The following is a 27,625-nucleotide window of genomic DNA, read 5'->3' as shown; positions in this document are numbered from 1 at the left end:
GTCTGGACTTCCTTCATAGTTGTAGTGCTTTTTCCTTTCATGTGCAACCATGAAGAACGGGCACACACTTCATTTCATTAAGCCACAGAGTGATTTACTCTACTTGTTTTCCTTCTCTCTACTGTTTACTTTCTCTCCGCTGACTTTCAATCTATCACTGAGTTTTCTCCAACCATAGCAACTGTACAGTTGTTCTCTTTGTTCCTCCAAGCCCCTCACCCTGACACACACAAGAAAACACACACACACACACACACACACACACACACACACACACACACACACACACACACACACACACACAGTATGATTGTGGTCTTTTAATTTAATTGTAGTTTCAGCATTTTTGATATTTTTCCTCACAGTGTTGTCTGGGGAGCATTTTGCTATTATTCAATGTGTGTTTGTGTAGTGCATAAATATTTCCACTAACTGTTTGGTAAAACAACAAATCACTGAATCAGATCTTTAAACCAAATCAGCTCTCCAATCTGTTCGTTTGTTTATACAAAATTCTTAAGGCGAGGATTTGGGAGGTTTAAATTCTGAAATGTTGTTATAAATGTTTTGTGCTACTCTTCTCAGTAGTGGCACTGACTATGCTGAGTGGTGAGATCAGACCGGATAAGTCTGTTTCTGATAAATTCTGATATTCTAAGAGAGAAGTCATGAGGCGTCCTAGTTGTTGTGTCAGTTGTCTTCCAGTCTGATCCACTACATGAGATAGAACAAGCAATTTTCATGTCCAACTCCCAATTTTGTTTCCGATGCCCCACTTTTGGGTCTCGTTATTATCGGGCTGATATCGTGTAGTCTGATCCTAGCTCCTGTCAGGTTCTCTGTATATAAGTTAAAGGTACCCTTTGGAGTTTTTGCCCACTAGTAGCGCTATGGAGCAATGGTTTTATGAGTAGGTCCCCGTTTTGTTTGTATTGTGCACTCGAGTGACATGATACACATTCCTGCTGCTGGTTTCACGCTATTCCGCTGATGGGCAGTTGATGGCAGTAATGCACAAAGAGATTCTCCTTTCTTTTCCTTTTCCGGCGGCCCTGGAGAAATGCAGTGCATTGTTTAGGGACACTTCAGTAGGCAGGATTCTTGACAACAAGGCCCTCTGGTCTCATCATAATCATATCGAATCAAACAAGGATGAAGATCACAGGATGAAAAATGCTTTTGCTTATGAAGCATCATATGGGTAAATTACACCTTTTCTTTGTAGCAGTCCACCCAATTTGTATGAAGCAGATGTAAAGGTAGCTCTGAAGGGTCGCCTGTTAACCAGTTAACCCCAGACATGACTCAAATCAGCCTCTTCACTCTCCCCTTCACTTTTCACAGCGCTAAATTTCCAATTAGTAATTATATATTGTTACCTCTGGTGCCTGTCGATGCCTGACTATAATTAGCCTCTATAAGACCTGTGTGTTTGACTCATTGTCACTCCGCTGTCATCATTGACTTATTCCTCTTCTTCTGCTTGATGTGGCCCTCGTTTCGCTCCGAGGAATTCGGCGGCAGCATTATCTCGCCTCACTGGAAACTTCCCTTCGCCTCAGCAGCTCTGTCTGTTAGTGTCGACGGTTTGTCCGCCAGCATCTTTCCCCAGCACAGCATGATGTCCAGTATTTAAATGGCTGAAAAGATGCTTGATAGATACAGGCTGAAATTGTGGCTTATCAAGCTGGTTGTAAATTAAATTTTTAGATGTGCCACACTCCACTTTTAGATAGATGCAATATTGCAATATATTTAATATTTTATCTATATGCCAGTTTCTTCAGGTCCATGACTAACCTGTTTTACACATTACATGTTTGACTGTCTATTGATTGATTGATTGATTGATTTGTGAGTCATGTACTCATGCTTCTCGTAGCAGGCGTAGCTTCAACAACAAAAAAAACTACACTGGCGATAAACAGATCGCCTGAAACGAACCTATAGGGAAATGCTCTGTGGTGTTTTATGTGTGCATGCATGTTTACATCTACATCTAAGTGAACTGGCAAGGCAAAAGAAAGGATGAGTTTCCTTCTCTCAGCTCCCAAACATTTCACCCATGGATGGATTACTGAACAATGTTACCAGGCCACAGCCTCAGTGTGAAGAGACAACATTGGTTTCAGTTTCAAAGGGCTCAGTGATTCTTTATAAGAAACATTTGACGACGGCATCATGACAGCTACAAATAGAGTGTTTCTGTAGGACAATTAGGCGTTGCGCTCCATACTGACACCATGCAACCCTCTGACTCTGCTGGCAGAAATCAGAAACGTCTACAACTGTTTATTCACTTGATTTTAATGTGGCTGCGTGGGCCACAATGAAAGCTGCCAAGAGTGCTGCCTCTTCAAGTGTTTGCACATTTAAATATTATGCATATTATTATGTTTGATACGTAAAGACAAAGACATGAACAACTTGTTGCTTTTATATTGAGTCTCTTGAAACCCTTTAGGGTGCTGTCAGCCAGGAGCAAAAGTTTCTCGTCAGAGCCTGAAACTTCTGTGTTTCAGTGGGCTGTTGCTAATGTTGTTAGCAAGACGCTATTCTTATGGCTTAACTTAAATTGTGTTATGAGGTGTACTTTGTGCAGTGTTACCTGCTTATTTGTGTGTTTAATACTGAGCTTAACTCATAACAAATACAATTTCCCACATACACCAACTTTATTATGTTTTGGGCCATGCAAACATAATTGCAGAAAAGGGCAGTCAAATACAATGGACCTGCAGTTAGTCCTACCTTAAAGAAACCTGCTATATTCAGACTGTCTGAGAGGTTTTGGTTCAACTGTATTATTATTTTTTATTTTGGAGGTTGTACTTTGTGTTGTTGTTTTTGTATATCATAATCTCTATGCTTTGAGAGCAAGGAGACAGATAAGTTGGGTCAAAAGAGGTGAGACAGAGAGACAAAGGAGAGTTATCTGTGTGTGACTGAGCAATTGTTCAGTTTTGGTTGTAACGTGCATCTGCGCTTTTCCGGCTTCTTGCACCAACACAAGGCTCTGAGATGGCCTAAAGGGTGGAATAAATGCACGCATGCATGCAGACGTGAACACACACACGCAGAAGCCCAGGGCGCTGAACAGATTACATCTTCACACCATGCCTCTTCGTGCAATGGGCTGCACGGACTAGAAGGCTCAGGATGACTGTGAGTGGAAACCCTGCCATTTTAATTTTACCCATGGCTCCCAGGAGGAGGGGGAGGCACAGACAAAGAAGCAATGACACAGAGTGAAAGAACGAAAACATATAAAGGGAGAGAGAAGAGAAGGCTTGCCTTAAAAGTGAGAAACATCCAGGGCTCGGTGTCCAGAGACTTAGAGGGGAAGGAAGTTAGGAAGAGGGCTGATAAAGTCAAAGAAAGAGAAAGATATAGAGAGCAGGGAGATACTATCTCTGTTGCTGCTTTCCTCCCTGGTGTCTGTTGTTCTCTCAGCAAGTCTCTCAGCAAAGATAAATTCAATGTTCCCACAATTGGAAAGTTATTAAAGAATGAGTGTTCATACAGCAAGGAGGTGAAAATGGTTTGCAAAAGGAGGGAGACCCAGGAGAGAAGACTCAGGACATGAGGGGTATGACCACGACACCATCTGTTTTGTTTGTTTTTTCAAAAGAAAAGCCTCCATAGGAAAGGAGCAAAAATAGGCGAGCTCACTAAAAGGAGAACATGCTAATTAGACTTTTCCTGGACCCTCACACCACTGACTCATTCCCCTGCCAATCACACCCTAACCGCCCGAGAACTCCCTCCTCTTTCATACATAGACTTTCCCTCTGCTGTTGCTGTCTCTTTCTCACTCTCCTTCTTCTCTAGCTACATCATTTGCTTGATTTAGTGAGTTTGTGTTTGTGGAAAGAAGGGCACTTAGTAAGTGGCCTGTATAATTACACATGCAGCCTTTCTGACACATTTCAGCGTGATGGAGGCAACGCTGGTGGGGGGGGTTAGCCTCCCTCATTTGCAGTACTTTAATTACAGCTATGTTTGTTTTGTGGTGATGGTAGAAATTAGCTAACCTCAGCTATCACAATGCTGACTGAAGAATATAATAATCGATTTCCAACAAATGAAACTTGGCCATGCTGATTAACAGATCAAATAGTATAGCCATACATGGATACTGTATGTGTTGCAGAAAGCATTATATTTTTTATAATGTTATCCAGTTTCTGTTATCCTGCCTGTTCACTTTAGTGCGATCTCTTGGAAACCTATCAGAGCATCAATCCCCAATTGCTCATTAGCTTGATTTTTACTCAGCCTCAGTGCCAGATGTTCTGGCCAAGATAAACAGTGGCTCAGTTACACTGCTCCTGGCACCACACGATCACTGTACGGTGTGTATTTGTGCCTTAATAACATTTGAAGACTGAAACGGGGGGATGCTGGGAAGGCTTCCAGGATGACAAGATGGAGAGAACCGACACCGAGCACGATAACACTTGAAACTTATACATTCCCACGCACTGATATTGGCGTGACATTTCCTTTCCATCTGGTTTACTTTCTTTCTTTCTTTCTTTGCGTCAGTCTCGTCCACCGATGATATGATGGATACGATGCAGATTATTCATAGTGTGATTTGCGAATCGTACAGATAAAACTCAACTACCATACGTAGAAATTAAAGTGAAGTGCTGTTTAGTGTGTTAATGAGGCAAAAAAATCGGATCTGTTTGGATGCTCTTTGCAATGATTTATTCCATTAATCTCTGAGGGAGACTTTAAGCAGTAGAGTGATGAACAGATGTTGTAAGACAGGTTTATTTATATTCCCTCTAACAGAAATGTTGCAATAGGTGCAATTAAATTATGATCAAGCATTTTTTTTCTTATAATGTTACAGTTCAGCCTTAAGTTCCTCTTAACCTCAAACTAACCCTTCTGAATGTTTATCTGAAGGCTTTGTAAAGTGTGTGCAGGGAAAAAAGAAGCACACAGTGGAGTTTACCAGTGGGAGGAAAAGATAATAAGATGCTTTAGAAAAGATTATCTATTTTAGAAAATGCAAACTTAATAGATATACTTTATACAATTTCCTGAAGAACACAGATGTACACAGATGAACTTATGTAGGGTATCTGATATTGTAGAGGAAACTACTTTGACCTCACTTATTATGGAAAATTCTTTTTTTAGCTATGTTAGCGGCGTGGCGCTATGGATGGCAATGTCGGTCAGGCGGTCCACCACTTTGTTCCGGACTGAAATATCTCAACAACTACTGGATGGATTGCCTTTAAATTTAGTGCAGTCATTCATGTTCCCCAGAGGATGAATCCTAATGACTTTGGAAATTCCCTCAATTTTCCTCTATGCGCCACCATCATGTTAACATTTTTGGCTTTTAGTGAAATATCTCGACAACTATTAAATCGAATGCCATGAAATTTAGCACACACATCCAGGATGAATGGTAATAATGTTGGTGATCCTGTAACTTTTCATCTCGCGCCATCATCAAGTCAAATTTCCTGCAAAACTATCGACATTCAGCCTTACCTTTCTTTCTTCAATAAAGATATGTTGTTGTTTTTTTAAATCAATCCTGCCATCAGTTTACTGATATCTCACATTTTATGGTTTTCCCATCGCTCTCTTTGTTGCCCAGGACCCCAGAAGCAAGCACAAGTTCAAGATCCATTCGTACGGCAGTCCCACCTTCTGTGACCACTGTGGTTCGCTGCTGTACGGGCTCATCCACCAAGGGATGAAATGTGACAGTGAGTACAAACCCTGTGTGTGGGCGTGTGTGTGTGTGTGTGTGTGTGTGTGTGTGTGTGTGTGTGTGTGTGTGCACCTGTGTCGAATATGCTGTGCTGGTTTCCATCCTACAGTAGAGCCGGCCCTAATGAGAACTGATGGGAATAGACTGGTACTGTACTACACTCAGCCACATCTGCAGCCCAGGCAGAATTCACTGTCCCGCCCTACTGAGTCCTCTCTGCGTTCCCATTCTTTCCACCCACACTCCTCTTTCAACTCTTCCCTTCTTTCTTTGCAGGTATGACCCCAACCTGCACTGTAGTTTCCTCATTTTAATTCTCCTTTTCCTCCCACTTTGTCTCTTTCTTCCCTCTTTGCTTTCCCAGTTTTTCTCTCTTTACTCCCATACATCCTTCCTCCTTATTTTCCGTTTACATTTTTCCACCCATGTCCCTCCTCCTTTGTATCCCTCACTGCACCTCCTCTGTCCCCCCTCGTCGTCTCCATCCATCACCCTCCCTCCCTCTCTCCTCCTCTTACTCTGTCCATCCATCTGTGGGTCTTTGGTGGCGGCCTCATCGCAGATGGTAATGGGAGCACACCAGAACAAATTGATGCGGGGAGGCCATCGCCATTACGAGCTGCTTCCCCGTCTCTCGTCCCTCCTTGTCTCCTCCCAGCATGTCAGCCTGACAAGCCTGCTGAGTGGAGGGAGGAAGAGGGGGAGAGATGGATGGTTTGATGGAGGAAGGCAGGAAAGGAGGAAGAGGTCAGAGAGAAAGTTAGAGGGCAGTAAGGGACAGAGGAGGAAACGAGGGAGAACAAATGTTCTCTCTTCCCTCTGGTCTCTCATCTGTTTGGCTTTGCGTGTGTGTGTGTGTGTGTGTGTGTGTGTGTCTGTGAAAGTAGTCAAAGACATTTTAGAATTAAAGGCTATATACAGGCCTCTTTCTCTCTTTCTCCTTCCAGTACTGTTAAGGGGTTTATCAGAATTAAGACCACATTTCCCATCAACCCTCTTGCTCTTTACTGAGGAGAACCTAGATCCTTTCCCTTGTCATGTCACTGTCCACTAATGCCCATGCCAAGTTACTCTATTATCTAGTACACTGAAAAAACTCTCCTCCCTTTTTGTAACATAATTTAGCTCATTTCTTATAATATCCAACCCAGTGGGACACAGTGGAGACTGCTAGCCTACTGGATGGTGATCTCATCTGCTCACAGTTAAAGTGATGATTACTTATTGATGTGTAAGTGCTACACAGCACCTTTGAGAAAAGACATTTCTGTACTGAATCATCTCCAAAACAAATCTTTTGCCACATTGGGTCTGCACCCTTGCATGCATCTGTTTGTGGGTCCAAAAGGAAAACATCAGTGAGCCTAGGAGTTACAGACTTAGTCCTGGTAAAAGCTAAAACTATTGCAGTCAACACTGGAGAGGCACTGACTCTACTTCAGTACGGAAAGCTTCCAGAAGACTCAGAACCAGGGCGGGTCTTTATCAAACTGCTAAAAGTGACATTTTGGACTTCAGAGAAATATTTTTACTCCTACTCACAAACTTACAGATAAAAGTGATTTATTTTGACTTTAAAATGCTCCAAAGGTCTCTTAGGTTGTTAAGATGGCTGCAGTACAGAAACAGAGGTGAACACATACCTTCTCATGTACCTCCTCCAGCAGCAGCAAAAGTTCCTCCATGATCCAGTTTGTTTTCCTTCTATTTCAGCCAATTTCCTATTATTTCATCCCTGTTTATGTTATAAATATATTAGATTGTATATAAAGGCTGCAACTCTTTTTGCACATTTTCATATTAAACTTGGCCAAAGTTTCAAATAATGAGGTAAAGGTATGTAAAGGTAATCCCTGTGAGCAAAAAGCAGGCTTCAGACTACTCTGAACACTAGGTTTCCAACATTTTTTTCTACTTTCGAGCCTTTGTGACATCAGCCTAACTCGGATGTCCTTATACGGTCATCTGCGCTCATCTGTATTGACGACTTATTTGTTTGTACTATTTGTATGTAAATTCTTTTGTCAATAAAGGTAAGGTCATCTGCGCTCATGATCTGTTCCAGGCACAAAAACAGGCCCACGACGTACAAGGATGCGCCCGTCCACCCGGTCACTCAGTCAGTTGTTCGACCGCTCTGCTGATAGTGATAAAATTAAGTGTTAATGGCGCTGGGTCTGGCTATGCGAGTCTACTCTGCTCAGGACTATCGTACTCTTCAAGTTTTTGGAGGTTATTCAGTATGTCTCACAGAAAGCGTTTTTTCGGTTGTGAAAGAAAGTTAGTTAGTTTCTTGATGGACAGATGGCTTTATCGTTATTTGTTGCTAATGTAACCGCTATCTACTGCTAACTGTAGCTACCGTTAGCTTTGTTAGCCGTGCAGCTAGTGCTGTTAGCTAGTTGACTCTACCTGGACTAGGAGCTTGGACCTCGGGCCTGAAAACCTCCTCCTCTCAGCGGTCCAAAGCTCCTGTACTAGCGGTGTAAACACCAACACTCCTACCTGCTCCGGGCAGAGTCAGCTAAGCTAAAAAGACAACTAGCTGCATGGCTAACTAAGCTAATGTTACAGTTAGCAGCAGTTAGCGGCTACTTTAAAGCTATCTCTCCATCAGGAAATTCCGTAAATCACAGAGAGTTGAGGCAGAGCTGCCGAAGGACATCAGAGGGAAAAACAAAAATATTTTCTCCATAAAATATGATCCAGTTTTACCAAAATCAATGAATGAAGTTATAAAAGTTTTTTGTTTTTGTACAGTAAGCAGTGAGGCCCGCCCCCCAGAAACACTCCAATTTGGTGGCATTAAGTTACTGTAGCTGTCATATGCCATTCAGCACACCGGGAAGACAATGCAGTGGTGGAGAACTGGTTACAGCAGCTTGTTCAAGCCCCCAGGAAATGCTTTGGGCTTTGAAGCCAATTTGACATAGTGGCCAAACTGTGGAATTACAACTTCCAATGCTTTGTACACTTATTTTAGCTTTTATACTTATATGCATTTTGTACTTAATTTATCCTAGCTGTATTATAGTGTATTATATTTTGATTTGCTTAGTACTTCTATTCCTGTGTGCATTGACGTGATAGTGAGCAGCTCTAACGAAAGAGTTTCCCCCTCGGGATCAATAAAATATTTCTGATTCTGATTCTGATTTTAGTCCTATTTAGAACATGGGGTAGTGGTTCACTTCAGCCTCTTGTGGCCAAAATGAGTAAAAAATGTCATCTGCCAAAACATTTTTCTCCACACTACACCACACCAACTCTTTTTGCACATTTTCTTAAAACGCAGAATTGTATCACAAATTGTATGAAGCATTTTAAATTCAGTGTAATGTGCAATCAACCACATTTATCCTAACCTGTCCTCTCTTTTTTGCATGATTCACTGTCAAATGCATGTGCAATAAGTAAAGAGATACATTTCACTGTTAACATGAGGAGAGTCTTCTACAGATAAACTCAACACTCTGTTGACTTTCCTGTCTCTTTCTAGCCTGCGACATGAATGTGCACAAGCAGTGTGTGGTCAACGTGCCAAGCCTGTGTGGGATGGACCACACGGAGCGTCGGGGTCGCCTCTTTCTCAAGATCGAGGTCAGCTTGGACAGGCTACACGTCACAGGTTGGTCTTATTCTTAATCAGTGTGTAGTTTTCCATTGTGCAGCACTTGAGGCTGCTCAGTCTCAGAGTGACATGAGCAAGAGGCTCCCTGATGTGACTTTGAGTGGTTAGTTTTCAGACCATTGAAAGAAATCTCTGGGTTTATAACTTTCAGCTACTATGAGTGGCTTAGACTTGTGTTAATGAACTATTCAGAAATGTTGAATGTGTTATTTTCCTTGACAGAGGAGGAACTTTTCTCTGTCAGTGAAGGTTTTAACTCTGTTGCCAGTGTTTTTAGTTGGGATATTATTACCAACTGCCATTCTTACATTGACTCAACTGGGAGTCTTTCACTGCACACAGATAATGGATATCACTTTGTTGAGACACTCCAGCTTTCATTTACAATATCACTAGCCGTGTGATGCACACACTAAGTTTTATGTTTACAATATGTTAAGGGGCACCTGTCAAGTCAAGTCAGTTTTAATTTATATAGCCCAATATCACAAATTTGCCTCAAGGGGGCTTCACAATCTGTACAGCATACGGCACCCTCTGTCCTTAGACCCTCAATTCGGAAGAGGAAACCCCCAAAAAAACCTTTAACAGGGAAAAATGGAAGAAACCTCAAGAAGAGCAATAGAGGAGGGATCCCTCTCCCATGATGGACAGACAATAATAGCAATAGATCTTATTAATACAGAATAGTAATAAACAACATAATAAAATTCAACCAACCCCCCATGACCCAAAAGACTTTTACTCATACAAAGTTATGATAAAAGAAACAGCTGTAAAACATCAGAAACCCTCTGAACACTCTTTGCATGATCACAATTTGAGCCAAAAAGGTCAAAAGTCTTAAAGAACCAAATCAGTAAATTATTTTTGTGTAATGCATGTGCTCTGGGAGTCAGCAGGATGTCAGCCAGCTCAGCCAGAAAAGGACTGTAATGTGCGTGCTCTGTGGGCCACAGGTTTGTAAGCAACCTTCAATGGAATGAAATGGGTGCCATATCAATGATGTCAACAGTGAAGTTGTGGTCACAAGGACTCCTGTACAAAAAATAAATGCGAGACCAATTAAAAAAACAGATTTCTTTTTAAAGAAACTAAATTAGGTAGATAGATAGTCAAGTTTGAAATGATCAAATTCTGAAATGGTTGAACACTGTGCTTCCTCTGCAGAAGGTTTTACCTGAAACAACAGGAAATCAAACGTCATTAACCATAGCCAAATTAAAATTTGAATCAAACTTTACCTCACAAGAAAAGAAAACACTTACAGAGGACTCTAAAAACAATGTGGTATGTATCAGTGTCAGCATAAAAATTAAGTCATGACTGCCTTTATAACCCATATGTGTATTTTCAACACCTCCAAATGATCCTGTCAGTCAAGAACAGCACCTGGAGTGGACGACTCTCTGGTGTTAAAACCCCACTGGCAGGGAGAGAAATGACTGCTGGGTCACTTCTACGGCCTCTCTCTCACACACACACATACACACCACACATGTGGCGAGACAGCGGTGGTCAGGGAATATGAATGCTGATGCCAATAAAGTGTTTCTAACTCAGAGGGGATCACACAGCAATAAGCTCCAGCTACAGCAGGAACAGAGTGGCAAATGTGATTGACTTGGAAATATATTGCTTTCATAAAAATATGGAGTTTGTTTATAGTCTTCCAGATGGAAAGAAATAGGAGATAAAGCTGTGTTCACAGTAGTCTTATATCATTTGTTCGCTCTGCTTGCATTGCTTTTCTGTTTATTATGTTGTAGCCTTTTTTATTTGCCCTGCTGTACATCCAGCTCTTTTGTATGTTTTACTGCTGAATAAGGGCTGATCTAGTGCGATCTAGTGTCAGTTACATGTCCCGTATTATAATCTTGTCTGTGAATTTGACTGCGTGTGTGATGTGACGACCACCATCAGTGAAAATGAGGAAATGAGGCAGCGATGACGGTGATGACAGCGATAGTACGTTGACATGGTTACCTCAGTCTTTTCAGATTAGGCTAAATGGACACAAGTGAAAGTAAACTGGCTCACATTCATAGAGAGAGTGGGAGAGATGTGCTTTATCTCCCCCCACCCCCACTCACGTTGTCCTTGATTTTTTGCGTACACACCGAAACACCCACCAGTGTTCCAGTGTTTATGAAAGTGTTGCTGCGGTTTCACAGTGTGTCAACTTCGAGAAAACGTACGGCACTATGCTCTGCAGCACCTGCTACTGGCATATGTGGTGTCTGGTATTTAGAAAAATATAAACTCTGGACTTCTGTGTCTGTTTTCCCTTCATCATACAGCTCCTCTATCTGTCTTCAATGGAGCTGCGACAAGTGATTATGTTCATTATTAACCAATTCATTAATGTATCATTTAGCCAAAAATTGTGAAAAATACCAGTCCAAAACTCTCAAGATACTAAATTTACAATGACAGAAGAGACAGAAAAGTAGCAAATCCTCATATATGAGAAGCTGGAACCAGCGATTATTTGGCATTTCAGCAATAATCTTTATATAATGCTCACTTACTCATTGTACTCATTGTCTAAGGTGAAAACTGCATTCATTGATTTATTTATTTTTGTTAACATGGGGACGGCAGACCAAGCTGTAAACACCTCGTAAAGTTTTTATGGCGAACTTGTTAGCGAACAGTTGCTTTTCTACTCATCCAGCAGACACGGCGCAAACGTTAGCATTCATTTTGAGTTGTGTTTCCATTCACCTGATGAATGAAAGTCCCAATTAGCTCTGTTTTTGGTCTCCACCAACTTCTGAGAAAAATATCTTGCTCTTTAAATGCTCTACTATGTTCACCAGCTAGTTGCCAACTTTGTCTGTCTATTGTTTGGTGCCGGGCCGGTATCGTACAGAGCTTTCTTTCTTTCTTCCTTGTCTATTAGAAAACATATGTGAAATAAATTAAGAGGATCCAGATAAAATTAAATGGATAGAAAGGCAGAAGTCAAATAAGAGACAAAGCATGGACTGCGATTGACAGTATGAGCGTCAGGAAGAAAGAGAAAAGAAGATAAATACTGAGAACAATGCAGGAGGGAGAGAAGGCAGAGGAAGTGTGTGTTTTGCAGTGGGTTTTTGTGTTTTGTTTTTTCCTTTCTAATGGCAGTATTCTGAACAGTGAAGCCTCAGCTTGTTCTCCGGCTCCCCTCTGACTCCCACAGACAAGTGGCGGGCCTTTGTGGTTCACCACACTGATGTGAACTTGATTAAATCTTTCCAGCAAAGAAAACAGACACTTCTCCCAGACTCTCGTGCTCTCTGTAACCCCCCTCTTCTCCTCTCCATCCCTTCTTCCAATATTGACATTTCCTGTTAGCTTCTCCTACCTGTTCCTTCGTGACCTCAACATGCCCCCCCATCATCCATTTTCCCTCTATACCTGCTGAGCTCCTGCCCATTCAGTCATCTTATTTCTCCACCTTCCTTTTTTTCCTTAATAAGACATCAACATCTTTTTTTTTAATCATCCTCTCTTTTTCATCCAGCTGAAACTGTTGCTCAGTTAAGTGACTAAGTGACTTGTCCTTTGTGACATAAATAACTTGTGGGGCATGAGGAGATGTGTATTCTGGAGATTTAAGGAAAGGTAAACATGCAAACGTCCCTCCATGACCTGGCTAGATAGATACAAAAACACACACACACGCAATCTTAGGGCATCTGAGGATCGGGACAAAATGAACACACAGCGATTTACTCAGGATGAGATTTCCTACAGCTGACATGCTCGCCTCAGGTTTAAAGCTTGGTTGAACAAGAATACATTTTTTCCTCCGCTGACACAACTCATAGCACCATCAGGTCTGTTAGGCTTTTTATATATTCATCTTATTATATAATTGTATTTTTATCATATACATCAGTAACAGTTTATCCCATGTAGCATTTATAATAATTATATAAACACACTATAACACTATGTAGTTGTTAGCAAAAATAAGGGCATTTTTAAGTGTTTGTTAATGTATTTGTCAACAACTATAACTCTTCCTTTGAAGAATGAACATAGAAATGGTAAATGGACTGTACTTTCTAGTCTTTTGACCACTCAAAGCGCTTCACACACTACATATCACATTCACCCCATTCACACACTGATGGCAGCTGCCAACTGCTCATCAGTTCAAGGAAACTAACTAATCATTCACACACATTCACACACTGAAGGCACAGCCCTCGGGCGCAATTTGGGGTTCAGTGACTTGCCCAAGGACACTTCGACATGTGGGCTGGGAGAAGCTGGGATCGAACCGCTGACTTTCCGATTGGTGGACGACCTGCTCTACCTACTTATATGAATATGAAATATCTATAATTTATATTCATTATATTATAATTATTCGTTAATAGACAAATAAAGGGCATGATATGCGACTGAGGAGAAATCTAGTAAGTCGACTTTAAGTAAAAGAAATTTTATCAAACCACTATTTCCAAGGTACGAACCTTCAAGCTCAACATGAGCTTCATGAGCTTTGAACACATTTCTAAACAGTTTTAAAGCCGCCTGTGAATGATTTGTACATGTGTATAAAAAGCTAATACGTGTTTTAACACATTATTAGGCTTTGTTTACCCGTGTATGCTAAAAGGCTGAGGCTAAAGACCTAAAAGAAATAAAGAAACTGCATTATTTTTGTATTGTAGTGTGGAGCTAGTAGTGTTATGATAAAGAAAAGATAAGACTGTTTCACTCTAACATAACCCTGTTTAGCTGCTTAGCTTACCTACTTGGACAAGCAAGACAGAGGTTAGATTTATGCTTTATTGTTTGTATTTTCAAGCAGTATGTTTCACTTTTAATGTTACAAGAGAAAAGGCTTTTAGGACGAGGACTAACCAGTGTGTTTGCTGAACATAACGCTATATCTGGTTATTGGTGTGTAAACTCACCCAAATCCAATAGAGCAGGAGCTGCTAACGTTAGCCTACACTCTGATAGCATGGCTTACACACAGTGGGGAAACTACTACATAGTATCTGCTAGTCATGAACAGAGCTTTTTTAATATAAGCTGCAACCCCGCAAAATAATGTAGTCTCAAATGCCCCTGGCCTAAGTAATGCAGCGTTATTACTGTAGGTAGTAAGCTAGTTAGCCGGACATGCTAACGTTTGCAGCTTACTGTATGTTAGAACAACACACTGTTTAAACCAACACTTTTGCTCTTGTATTTTTGGTTTTCGAAAGGCTAAGAAAAGAAACCACCATCCCAACTATTTAGATGTTGAGTATGTCTCTTACTAGATCCCCATCCCTTTTGGCACGTGGAGAAATCCATGCTGTCTAGTTACGGTTGCTAAGCTATGATTGGACAATAACTGTTCGGGGGACGGGTTAGGGAACAGTCAAGTTGTTGACAACTGCATTAATAAACACTTCTAAACTACATTAAAACTACATTATAGTGTGTTATAAGTTAAAGTAATGTGTCACCAATACATCTCAGCTAAAGAAATTAATTATGTTTGATAAACATAATAATTTAGGTGTCGACTATGACAGATCTAATTATTCATAAGCCTTTCAATAATTCACTTAAACCTTTTCTCACAAAAAAAAACACAGTACTGTGAGTGCTCAATGAATTCTGTTTTATTGCCGTGTGGGAGGAATTTTTAAAAAACTCCACTCACCACTCATGTCTTACCGAAGAGTTCCATATCCTTCTAAAGCCCAGTCTTTGTTACAATCTCCTAATTGCACTTCCTTAAAATGACCACATGCATAAATAGAAACCTTAAGGTCATTTTGGTTCTCCTTCTCCCTCCACTGTGTGTGTGTGATGTCTGCATTCAGATCCCTGGCACTGCACTGCAGGGATCCATCCAGCTCCCGTTCGGCCGCGCAGCTTTCCCCCAGATTATCAGGCATTCATTGGTTGCACATGGCATTGTTATGCAACAACACATTTGAATTTCAAAGCCTTTTTGGGAGATTACACTGTCGACCCACCACAGCCCCTGCACGCACCCACCCCGTTATCCAAATGATATGTCATTTTTAGCTGTGGCATTTTTATTAAGCAAACAGGAGATAATGTTAGCATCGATGTGTGTTTCATCTTCTTTGTCAGTTTCACGGTGTATTTACGCCACCAAAGAATAGCATAAAAATATCATAGGGAATGGTTAGATGACCATGTGCTGTCTCAAGTTTCAGCTCAGACTTGCCGTTAGAGAGAAATTATTTCCAAATGAAATTGTCTCCAGTTTTTCTGGTAGCATTAAGTGCAGGGAATAACACTAGAGACATTATCTCAGATATAAGACAATAAATAACCATTTTGAAAGAGCTTAAAACTACAAAGGATCCAAGCTCCAAAAGTGCCATTGCACTTTCATCTTGTGTTTTTGTTGGTACTTTTGTAAAAGCAGAACATTTCCCAGTGCAGGATGGTTGCACAACAAAAGCAGAGTGGATGCATAGCGGTAGTTTTGCTTCTCCTGTGATGCGTGTTTGCGTAATGTAAACAGCAGTTCCAGTGATAGTGGTTTGGTGAAGTCTCAGACACATAATATATGTCTGCTTTTTCTGTTTTAACCCAAACAAGTAAAAGATAAAGACAAAAGACACACACAGACACACACTATAATTTTATTGGTAACTACCTCATAAGGAGTGAGGGGAGGATACAGAAGGCAAGCAGCTCCTGTTGTATCTAAGCAACAACAGACAGCAGAGATGATCCTTGATCACTGCTGATGGAGATGTTTCATTGTGTGTGTGTGTGTGTGTGTGTGTGTGTGTGTGTGTGTGTGAGAGAGAGAGAGAGAGAGAGAGACTGCACATGTGCACAGACACGTTTACTGTGTATGTAAACTTGCACACTCATTTCTGTGACGTACAGTACTTATCCATCGTCGTCTGTTTTTCTACGTGTGTTTGTTTATTTGTGTGTGTGAGTGTGTTTGCCTCATTAGTGTGTTTACAGGCTTGTTGAAGTTGCTTTGGCGTTGTTTGGCGCCAGCGTTGTCATGGAAATGACAGATGCCTTTAGTGCCACAGCCAGCAGAGGGGAGGATTTAGATAAGAACGTGGGATGCTGAGATTTTCCTTCTGCTCCTCGTATTTCATTCTGTGTGTGTGTGTGTGTGTGTGTGTGGGACTTTGTATAACAGTTTCAATGTGTGTGTGTGTGTGTGTGTGTGTGTGGGAGAGAGAGAGAGAGAGAGAGAGAGAGAGAGAGACGAAAAGACAGGGAGGGGATTACTGTAGCTAAGCATTGAGTATTGGATAAGGAGTGAACTATGAGGTTGAAGCAACACATTCATGAACAAAGAGATTCTGACACTGGCTTTTTTTTGTCAGATATGCAACTCAGAAAGAGAAACCTACACTGCCCTCTACTGCCTGAAACTGGAAGAATATGAAAAAATGTGAAGTTGACAAGAAATATTATATTACCACCTTACTGTCCTTTATGTTTATTAACATATAAATCCTGTGATATTCTTTTCATTCGAGTATTGTTTTTTATCTCACTTGAATTACATTTAAAGCATAATACTAATATTTTCATTCATGTTTCTGCCATAAATCTATGCTTTCCATCTCTTTTCTCTCCTTCTTGCTTCCCTCTGCACACAGTGATGAAGATGAAGATTTAGAGCTTGTGTTTCTCCCTTCAGAAGAAGCCATTTATTCTTTTTTTGTACAGTGTTTTCTAAAGTAACTCCCAGACAGTCCAAAACCCAAAGATAAGCAGTTTCTCAAAGATTGAAAAAACCAGCAAATATCCACATTTGAAAAACTGGAACATTTGATTTAAAATGGACCTAAATGATAAACAATGATAATTGCTGTTTAATTTTCTGTTGATTGACTAATCGATTAATCGACAAGTCGTTTTAGCTGTAATTGAATAAACACAAAGCCTTAATTAGTCTTTGTTTCTGTTTCATCTACATTATATTCTGCTTGTGAGTTTTTTCTCGTAATCCCATAATAAAGCTCAATGCCTTACAAACATTACTGTCACATCCAGCGATGACAAAACAGCTAAACATCAAAATGCAGTAAATCTGATTAAATCTGGCAGAGACAGAACTAGATGAGCTGCGGTGACTCTAAATGACATTGCCTTTCTTTAATGGTTACGCTTTGTATTCAGCCCTGGAATATTTATGCTTCGGAGCGAAAATACATTACCACTGTTTTAATGAAGAATCTCAGCAAACGTGTCCTTGTGTGAAAGTTCACACTGACTCTCTGAAACATTCAGATTACAGCCTTTTTCTCCTTGTTCACTGTGTCTGATTACATTTAAATATGCAGAGTGGAGAGGTTGGAGCTGATAAACACAGTTTTAGAGGATCAGTGTGATCCTGTTTCTGCTCTCCGTCTGTTATAGTTTTGTCGTGTGTGAGTGTCAGAGACTTAAGATTGAATTTTCTCTGCTATGTAGCCTATTGTTCTCTTTCTTTCTTCATTATTTATTGTTTAATGCGTGTTGTATGTGACTGTCCTATAGCTGACATTTGTTTGTGTGTTCACATGATGTTGCTAAGTGGGGCAGTGGTAGAGTCAGCCCATTGGCCACTTACAGTAGATGTAGTCACCATGGTGAAGGTGGCTTGCTCACGCCACCCCGTCCCCCTGCTCCTGTTGCTATGGAACAGCACTCCTTTTTTTTCCAACTTGTAAGTTATCACACAAGGAAGCGTTACCTATTGCCTAACCATGTGCACGAATGACATTAGGAGATACACTAAAAGAAATCTGTTCACTCCTTCCACTGGGGAGAGTCTTATTTACTAGTTTTACAACAGAATCTGTGAGACAGACTTTAAGGCGAGTAGTATTTCTTGTTTTTGTTAATTTTACTTTTGCGTGCGGCCTAACACCCACCAGTGTTATAATCCAGTTGGTGCTGTTTCACACTGTCAACTTCAAGTGAATTCTGAGAGTATGTTTTGCTTCGCAGCACCTGTTATCAGCGTATGTGGTGTCTGATTTGATGAGCCATTATCTGAGTAGCAGAAACACTGAGTCTGTGTCTCTATCTGTCTGTCTGTCTGTCTGTCTGCCTATGGTTTAAAATTCAACTTGCAAAGCCTCCAAACTTGCATGAGATTAGTAGTCTAAGGCCACATATTACAGAGTACAGAGAGGCAATTTTGCTAGGACTGATTTCTGTTTGCTGTCCGGCCTTGAAGTGACAAGCAGTGACTCACCACTTTTGTCTACACTCTCCCTTCTCTGTCCATTTTAACCCCAGTGTGGAGTCACAGAGTCTCTGGATCTGGCTCGGGGCTCAAACACACACACACACACACACACACACATATAAGTAAATTTTCTCTCTCTGTCTCCCTTCCTTCTTCTAGTGGGTGAAGCCAGGAACCTGATTCCTATGGATCCAAATGGTTTATCAGACCCCTATGTTAAACTCAAGCTCACCCCCGACCCAAAGAATGAGACCAAACAGAAGACCAGGACCATCCGTTCCTCTCTCAACCCCTGCTGGAACGAGTCCTTCACCTTGTGAGTCTGTGTGTGTCTATTTATGACAAGAATGATCATTCTTACTGTTCAAGTTTATATTAACAATCATGGAAAGTAGAATAAAAGGTTACAATATGTAAGTAGATCTTAAGGCGACGTTTAAAGGACCTCTGTCGTCACATATCGTTACTTCTTCCCCTGTGTGTGTACATGTGTATATTCAGTAAGCTGAAAGCGTCAGATAAGGACCGCCGTCTGTCCATTGAGGTGTGGGATTGGGACCGAACCACCCGGAACGACTTCATGGGCTCCATGTCGTTTGGCGTGTCCGAGCTGATCAAAGCTCCCAACTGTGGATGGTCAGTCGTCTTTCACTTTCACTATTTATTGCAACGATTGAAAGTTTCATATTCTCCACAATGTCATGCTTTACATGTAAAATATTAACAGCACCGTAAACTGCATGCAAAGTATTGTGCCAGTGTCACGACCAGTGTTGCAGAAACTGATAAGTGATCAAAAGTGTTGTAATGATGGCCTTTTTGTTAAATAAAAAGAGACTTCTTTTGATATTCTGGTAGTATAAAAAGTGAGTTGATCTCAGCCCTGTGCTGATTTGTTATATAACCTTTATTTAATCAGTTAAGTCCCACTGAGATTGAGATCTCTTTGTAAAGAGAGAAATAAAGGTAAAGGTCCTCAAAGGTTTGAAGGTCAACATTTTTTAACACAGCGAACAATTGGTACTTTAAACTTGCAAAATAAATGTTTTAACAAACTTTTACAGTAAGTAAATTATGGTTTTCAAGAACAAAATTTTGTTTTGAGTATAGGAAAAGAGCCTCTTTTCTTACATTTCTCATAGCAGTCCGCCAATTTGCTAACTTGATACTACACCGTCCACAACCAACCGACCAACGTCACTAAAACAGCAGTAAAACAGACCGCTGGCCGAGAGCTGAACTCCATTCACTTTGACAAACAGAACCTGCTGGCGTCATTTTCTCATCTCTTTGTCTTTGTCTGCCTGCTTTGTCTCACACTGTTAAACAGTCACAGAGATGTTAAAGTCACTCTCCCATGTTAGCATACCTGCCGCCACCTAGCCTAAACCGAGCCTGATCGACTTCTGCTTGGAGTTCATTTAGAAGCTCCAGGAAATACCTGCGCGTAAAAAATGTTTTTTGGCGTCAGCAGCTCAGACACTACCACAGTACGTCTATGTGTTTGTCTGCATATTGTACTGTATATTCCATGTCATTAGACAAGTGGGCAGAGGATGTGTGTTCATTAGAGAGGAAGTAGTTGGTACTGATGACAGAGAGCAGACCTGCAAACACTCAAAGATGGGGAATCAGCTACTTATGATTGAAGTGGTGCAGAGATGTGAAGTTTTATCGCTGTGTGGGTGGACAGAGGAAGAGATGCATGGATGATGGATTAAAAGGAAAGTAAACAAAAAGTAGATTCACTTTTCTCCATCTTTTTTCTCTCTCAGGTACAAGTTGCTGAACCAGGAGGAGGGAGAGTATTACAACGTTCCCATCCCCGAGGTGGACGACATCAACCTGGAGCTCCGACAGAAGTTTGAGGTGAGGACAGAGTGGGAGGTTGACTCGGGTTGTGAAATTGTAACATTCAATAAAAGAGTAAGTAGGTGTTCTTTGCCACACATGCTTATTGTACACACTCACTTTAACAAAATGTGTTCCTCTCTCTTGTCACCATGGTAACTTCATCCTGTTCACCGCTTGTGCTTTTCACCCTGTGAGCCAGAGAGGGAGACCACTTTTTCCTGGCATTAAAAGTGAATGCTCTTGATTTTAAAAGGAAATCATATATATATATATATATATATATATATATATATATATATATGCGGCTGGACAAATGGGAGGACAAACCCCTACATGGGATGTACCACCGCAACATAACTGAAGTGGCTGATATCAAGAAGTCCTACCAATGGTTAGAGCGGGCTGGATTGAAGGACAGCACAGAGGCACTCATCATGGCTGCACAGGAGCAGGCCCTGAGCACCAGAGCAATAGAGGCCCAGATCTACCACACCAGACAAGACCCAAGGTGTAGGCTGTGCAAAGAGGCCCCTGAGACAATCCAGCACATAACTGCAGAGTGTAAGATGCTGGCAGGAAAAGCATACATGGAGCGCCATAACCAAGTAGCTGGCATAGTGTACAGGAACATCTGCACTGAGTATGGACTGGAAACCCCAAGGTCAAAGTGGGAAACACCTCCAAAGGTGGTAGAGAATGACCGAGCCAAGATCCTGTGGGACTTCCAGATCCAGACTGACAGAATGGTAATGGCGAACCAGCCTGACATCGTGGTGGTTGACAAACAGCAGAGGAAAGCCGTTGTGGTTGACGTGGCGATACCAAGTGATGGCAACATCAGGAAAAAGGAACATGAGAAATTAGAGAAGTACCAAGGGCTCAGAGAAGAGCTGGAGAAGGCTTGGAAGGTGATGGCAACAGTGGTGCCCGTGGTCATCGGAGCACTCGGGGCAGTGACCCCCAAACTGGAGGAGTGGCTACAGCAGATCCCTGGAAGAACACCAGACATCTCGGTCCAGAAGAGTGCAGTACTGGGAACAGCAAAAATACTGCGCAGAACCCTCAAGCTCCCAGGCCTCTGGTAGAGGACCCGAGCTCGAAGGACGAGACCACCCGCGGAGGGTGAAGGACAAAGTTTTTTTATATATATATATATATATATATATATATATATATATATATATATATATATATAGAGAGAGAGAGAGAGAGAGAGAGAGATCAACAGTACAACTTCTAATTGACAAAGGGAAGCAAGTTCCTCAGAGCCTTATGTAAGAAGTGCAAGTGCAGCTACAGATGATAATTCATAATATTCACCCTTGTCAATGGAAACAGCTACTAACAGCATCCAGTGGTGCCAAGGCAACAATTCGAACCTAAACCCCTCAAAAGCAGTGATGTGGAGGTCTAAATGAAGATTAGCACTAAAGGTTGTTACTTAAAGATCCCCCCCAGACATGTATTAAAACATATATACAAATAGTCTGCTTGGAACAATAATGTGCGTCTGATATGTTTTTTCATCTACTCCTTCTAGCTCATTAAAAATTCCAGAATCTATGAATATGCAAAATTCTAAATTTTTAAAATTTTTCCTACTGGACACAAGATGTCTCCTACTTCACTGTAAAGTATATTCTCAGTGTGTGCACTGGCGGCTTCAAGTTTCTACATCACACTTGTAAAAGTTGCAAATTGGACCAGGATTGGCTTCCAGACAATTTGTGATGTCACAAATTATGCTCGTAGGCCCACCCTTTTAAATCCAATTTTCAATGAGCACAGAGAAACTTTCCACTTTCAGCAGATGAATGTGAAAAAAGCCTTCTAGTGTCAAACTCTGCACATACATCATTCTGCACAGTTAAGCTCAAACATCCAACTGTGGGAATAAGAAGAAAAACATATTTTTGATTGGAGGGGAACTTTAAATAATCAATTATAACTTTTTCATTGCAGAGTCACTTCTAGGTTCAATCTGCAAGTCAATATGGATGACCCTCCTAAATACTGTATTCCTATGCACCACTGGGTTTGCTTATAGTGGGACATAGAAAACACATTTGAGAAGTAATACAGAAGAAGAAATCATGTGGACGGTTTAAATGACGCCCAGAAAGGGTTGATGTTGTTGTTGAAATAACAGCTTTAATGATTTTGCTGTATTTCATTGCCCTCATTGGACTCTGATGTAAAGCTGTTGCAAAGCAGAGCACTTGTTTCAATGACAGTGTGAGTTATAACATATAGGTACAACAGGCAAGACTATGAACAACACAACACAGGATGTAAAAAACTAGTTTTTGTCATCTTATTCCATTAAACCAGAGCAGGAAACCTTATCTGCTGTTTTAGATTAAGCTTTTTCCCGCTTCCTAACATCTCATCTTTTTATTATTTTACCTGTTTTGTGTTATTTTCCTTTAATATGATTCCGGTCTTTCTCTCAGTCATGCTTTTTGGACCATGTTAGTCCTTTTTAGTGCATAATGATTTCAAAAGTTTGCACTTGGCAAATAATAACATAAAACAAAAATGTAACTTTGACTAACGTAAAGTAAATGTGATGTTTATTGCAAGGTAGTTTTGAGACATGAATGAAAACTAAGTGCCTGAAAGAAAAACACAAAAATCAAAAACACTATTGTTTGCTTTGAAAATCGTTGGCAGTACTGTACAGAAGACTTGTAGTGAAGTGGAGCTAAATCATGTAGAAACACTGACATGGTCCTTTAACCAAATCTAAGGAAACAATCATTGCAACTAACTCGCTCTCTAGTGGCCAGTCTGTTTACTGCAGGTTTCTATCAGTGAGGTTTCCGTTACATTAATACATCAACATCTTTTTAAAAAACTCTCTTCACATCTGTATTATTACACTGCAGGTAGAAGGCAGCTGCTATATTAAACATTGCAATGTAAACAAGTGCAAAGACGTGTGGGATTCAACTGAGAAGACGGAGATTGAAGATAGCAAGAGCAGTTTTATTAAAGTCCAGCTCCATGTTTGCCTACAGGTGTTTTAATACGGAGTATAAATGTCATCTCCTTACACAAGTCCTCAAGTCACTTGAGTCTTGCTGTTTTTAATTTTCCGTTTCTTTCCGCACTGTACAACGCTGACCTTGATTTTCCTTCGAGGCTAGCGTCTTCACACAATTGTGCGGTTGCCGTGGAAACTGGGGCGAGATGCACAGATACAACCAGATGTGATAGAAAAGCAGATATTCTGTTTTCTAGTCATGTCTTTGATCATTTTATTGTTTGCAGATAGATCATTGAAACAGATCAATATAATGTCCACATGTGTATTCTGTCACTTTCTTTTTCCCAGCAAGACACATGTGCTCCTTTAGCCGCACTAATGAGTGAGTTTCTTCTTTCTTCTAGGCCTGCCAGTTAAATATCCACTATCTCAAGGTAGCTCTTCTGCCTGCTCCGTCTCTATTGCTCTCACTGCCAGCTTGCATCACACTCACTTACTGTGTTGGGATTGTTTGTGGATCTCTGCTGGGCTTCCACAAATTAATCAGATTTACTAACAAAGGCTCTCAACAGCATATAGTTGAACCAGCCTAATTTGCTTGCTGTTATATACTAAATTATTTTGTGCTTTTATTTCTCTAACTCCTCTCACACACTAACTTTCTCCTTCTTTCTGTCTCACTCTTCTTTCACACACATGTAAACACAAAATTAAACTACATATAAGTTTAATATAAAGGAGGAATTCAGTCTTAAGTTTTGAGGATGTTGCAGCACCTGCAGCATCTGCTGCAAAGGTCAGATAAGCAAAGTCTGACATTTGCAGCATTTGCATTTGGCCTTACAGCGCAAACAGGAAATCAGCTGGTGTTCCTCCAGCACAAACAACAGCAAAATGCAACATCCTCAAAAACATTAACAGCCAAGGTTTCTACTATCAATATGAATATAAAATGTGAATAAAAGTGCTGCATATAACACCTTTCACATTTGTCCTCTCTATCTTACACACGCAGCATTGTTGTTAGTAAATTTGTGGACCACTCAGGCCTCTGGTGGTGTCATCATCTTTACCACTATCAGTGCACTGTCAAGAGAGCTTCACACGTGCTCCTCATTGGCTGACAGTGTGGTCCACAGTCCGTCCTCTACTAGTCTGCCTTTGGTCTGGACTATAGAAGGCTGTTAGGACATGACGCATGGATGGACACTCACTTTTGCACAGTGACTCTATGAATGAATGCACACACAGGCAGGTTCATGGTGTGCTTGGTGTGCATGCCAAATCTCTCCACATGGTGGCAGTGTTATATTTATTATAAGACTGGCTGCATTGTGTGTGTTTGAATAAATCTTTGTGGCCATTCTGACATGCAACTTTTGTTTGTGTTGAAACAGGTAGATGTGGTTTTTGTGAACTGTCTCATTTTTATATTATAGGCAAATTGACACTTGATGTAAAGTAAGCACAGGATCAACACATTATTCAGATGTTTCTTGCCGACAAAACTTTACTACATGATAAAAGCAGTGATGTAATGACATTTGATGATTTATAAACCTTTTTGTGTGTAGTACTGACATGCACAAAAATATCTCCACTCCTGAATTAGACAAATATGGATGTCAACACACCCACAGTATAAAACATTATATTTTTATATTTATATTTTGGCTTGTGATCCCTAAAAATGCAATAATGTGGGCATGAGTTATTAGCCTTGAAACCAAAAAGTAATTTTACTTTCCGGATTTTTGTCATTTGAAGTATTTTTAGAGCCGTGAAGAGGTGAATATATCCATATCCATATCAAAAATTAGAGAAAAGCCAGAAGAAATAAACTTATTTTTGATTAACACTTTTTTCCTTTTAATGTGCTTGGGTCCTGTCAGATTTATCTTGGGACCCCTTTGCTGAGTTTATGTCATAAACCATAGCCAAGCAACAACAAACTATTGATTAACGACACAAGTATGTGAAATTAATGATTTAATATGTGTATCTCCATTACTGTAAGATTTTGTTGATGATATGTAAATATGTTTAATAATGCTATTATAAAATCGTTCTTTTAGAAAGAGGGATATTAACCTGTAGCCACTTTGTGATCTCTGGTCATCAGACCTCAGAGTCCTGCTGATTTTCATTCCAGCTGTCTCCTCTGGGACTCAGTGACACCTGGGCTGCCAGGTGAAATTAATTAATTGCAATGAATTACTGTACTAGGTAGCATACAGACACAGCAGTACCCGGGGTCAAAATGAAACAACACTTCCCCAGAGTGCTTTCTCTGGAACTACAACTGACACACCTAATTAATGCTTACATTATTCTGCTCTTAATTAACCCAACCAGGTGTACCTTTAGAGCCACTTAACCTGAGTCAAATATGTGGCAATTATTATGTTGAGTATATTACCACATTGAGTCGAGAGTAGAGAAATGGTTGGCCTGGCAACAGCCTTTCTGTGCCCCACCGGTCGCCTGTTTTCTCTGCCAGACATCTGACAGAAACAGACAACCGCAGGAGCCATGATGGGAGCTGGCAGGGTCCTAATTGCCTAATATTTGTTCAAACACGCTTGGCAGACCGGTCATTATAACAACAGGGAACCTTGTGAGGCTGACTGCCTACCTCACAATTTCCCAAAATGTACCAGTAGAGAGATCCTGCTGAATATCTGTGAGGATGTCTGGCATGTCAGTGGAGGGAAAAAATAGATCACTACTGTATGTTTATTCTACATAGAGAAAGAATAGAGAAGCGTGATTTGATTCTGACTTGTCAATATGCAGCTAACCAGTTTTTTTATGATTGTGAGGGATGTTAGTGTGTCGTGACACCTTGCAGCAAATGATAACGCTAAACAAGTACAGAATTTATCATCATGTATTAGAACGTAACGGCCAGCATGCAAAATACAGTAAAAATATCTTGAATGGGATTGAAAATGTAACATAAGTTTATAATATTTAACCAATAACATCATTGTTTCAAAAGGGGTGTAATCCAGGAGATCATTAATATGGTACAATAATATGATACATTCCTTTAAACTACATTTTACATTATTATTTCTAATTAATGATGCAATAAATATATTTTTATTTTCATCTTCATTGAATTGATGTCATCGACAGGTTCTTGCATTTTCAACCTATTTAGAGAGATATTTTTAGTACATTTTAAAATGCTTTTATGGTTTTTACATTATCAGTTAATGTGTTTTCAGTTTTTAATGATGGAAATTATATCTTACTGAAAAGTTGAAGAACGACACACATTCCTACTGTGAGTAATAGGTGGCAAGCACACTTCCAGTGTCCTCACATTTGTTTTCTACTGAGGAAAATCAAGCAACCAGCGATTAAAAGAACTCTCTGTGAAAGCCAAGTCAAGACATATCGGAGGGGGGAGGCATCATATATAGTATTACTTATCTTTTAAACAATACAATCAAACTGTAAAAGCACAGAACAGAAAACAACTTAACATTCATGTTTGATTTATTACTATTATTATTGGCTTCATTTGTGAACGCTAAACGATCAAACTATGTACATAAAATCTCATGTAACACACCCAAAACAGTAGACAAATTAAAATCTTGAATATACTTTTTACTTGAATGCCACAGAAAGCAAAGCTGGGCCACGGTAAGAAAGTGATCACGCCTTCAGACCACCGGCGGTTCAGCCTGCCTTCAGGTAACATGGACCGGGTCCGACTGAGTGACTTCAACTTCCTGGCACTGCTGGGGAAGGGCAGCTTTGGCAAGGTGAGAGCCAAGATGCTAATATGGAAGGCCATTAATCGTTTTAACACTTTAAATATGGCAGCCAAAGAATGCCTGACAGTCGGCATATGTTTGGCGCTTCAAAATTCAGACTCTTCGTTTCATTGCGACCTTTGACCTGTGGTGTCTTCATCCACTGCAGGTAATGCTGGCAGAGATGAAGTCAACAGAGGAGCTGTACGCCGTCAAGATCCTGAAGAAAGACGTTGTGATCCAGGATGACGATGTCGAATGTACGATGGTGGAGAAGAGGGTCTTGGCCCAGAGAGACAAACCGCCCTTCCTCACGCAGCTCCACTCCTGCTTCCAGACTGTGGTGTGTAAAAACTCCACCCATGATTATTTTTAATGCCTTCTTCCTGCACTGCTGCAGAACTGCTCATACACACAAAGAAAATCACTTTTCTGTTCATAA

General features: G+C 40.6%; 1 protein-coding gene across 5 annotated transcripts in view; it reads left to right on the top strand.

Annotated features, from left to right (window-relative positions):
- The window catches only part of prkcab (protein kinase C, alpha, b), a 110,669-nt gene that overhangs the window by 68,506 nt on the left and 14,538 nt on the right, over positions 1-27,625 (top strand). For 4 of the 5 annotated variants that reach the window (XM_044180912.1, XM_044180914.1, XM_044180915.1 and 1 more), the window contains 8 exons: positions 5,630-5,741; positions 9,246-9,374; positions 18,730-18,886; positions 19,072-19,206; positions 20,346-20,439; positions 23,818-23,847; positions 27,052-27,192; positions 27,353-27,526. In XM_044180912.1, coding sequence (XP_044036847.1) covers positions 5,630-5,741; positions 9,246-9,374; positions 18,730-18,886; positions 19,072-19,206; positions 20,346-20,439; positions 23,818-23,847; positions 27,052-27,192; positions 27,353-27,526 — 972 coding nt within the window. The remainder of the gene's footprint in view (positions 1-5,629; positions 5,742-9,245; positions 9,375-18,729; positions 18,887-19,071; positions 19,207-20,345; positions 20,440-23,817; positions 23,848-27,051; positions 27,193-27,352; positions 27,527-27,625) is intronic. The other variant, XM_044180913.1, reaches the window with a different exon arrangement.

Source organism: Siniperca chuatsi, linkage group LG21 (assembly GCF_020085105.1).
Source record: "Siniperca chuatsi isolate FFG_IHB_CAS linkage group LG21, ASM2008510v1, whole genome shotgun sequence".
NCBI lineage: Eukaryota > Metazoa > Chordata > Actinopteri > Centrarchiformes > Sinipercidae > Siniperca > Siniperca chuatsi.
The sequence above is the reverse complement of the archived record's forward strand: the minus strand, read 5'-3'. Positions and strand labels throughout refer to the sequence as shown.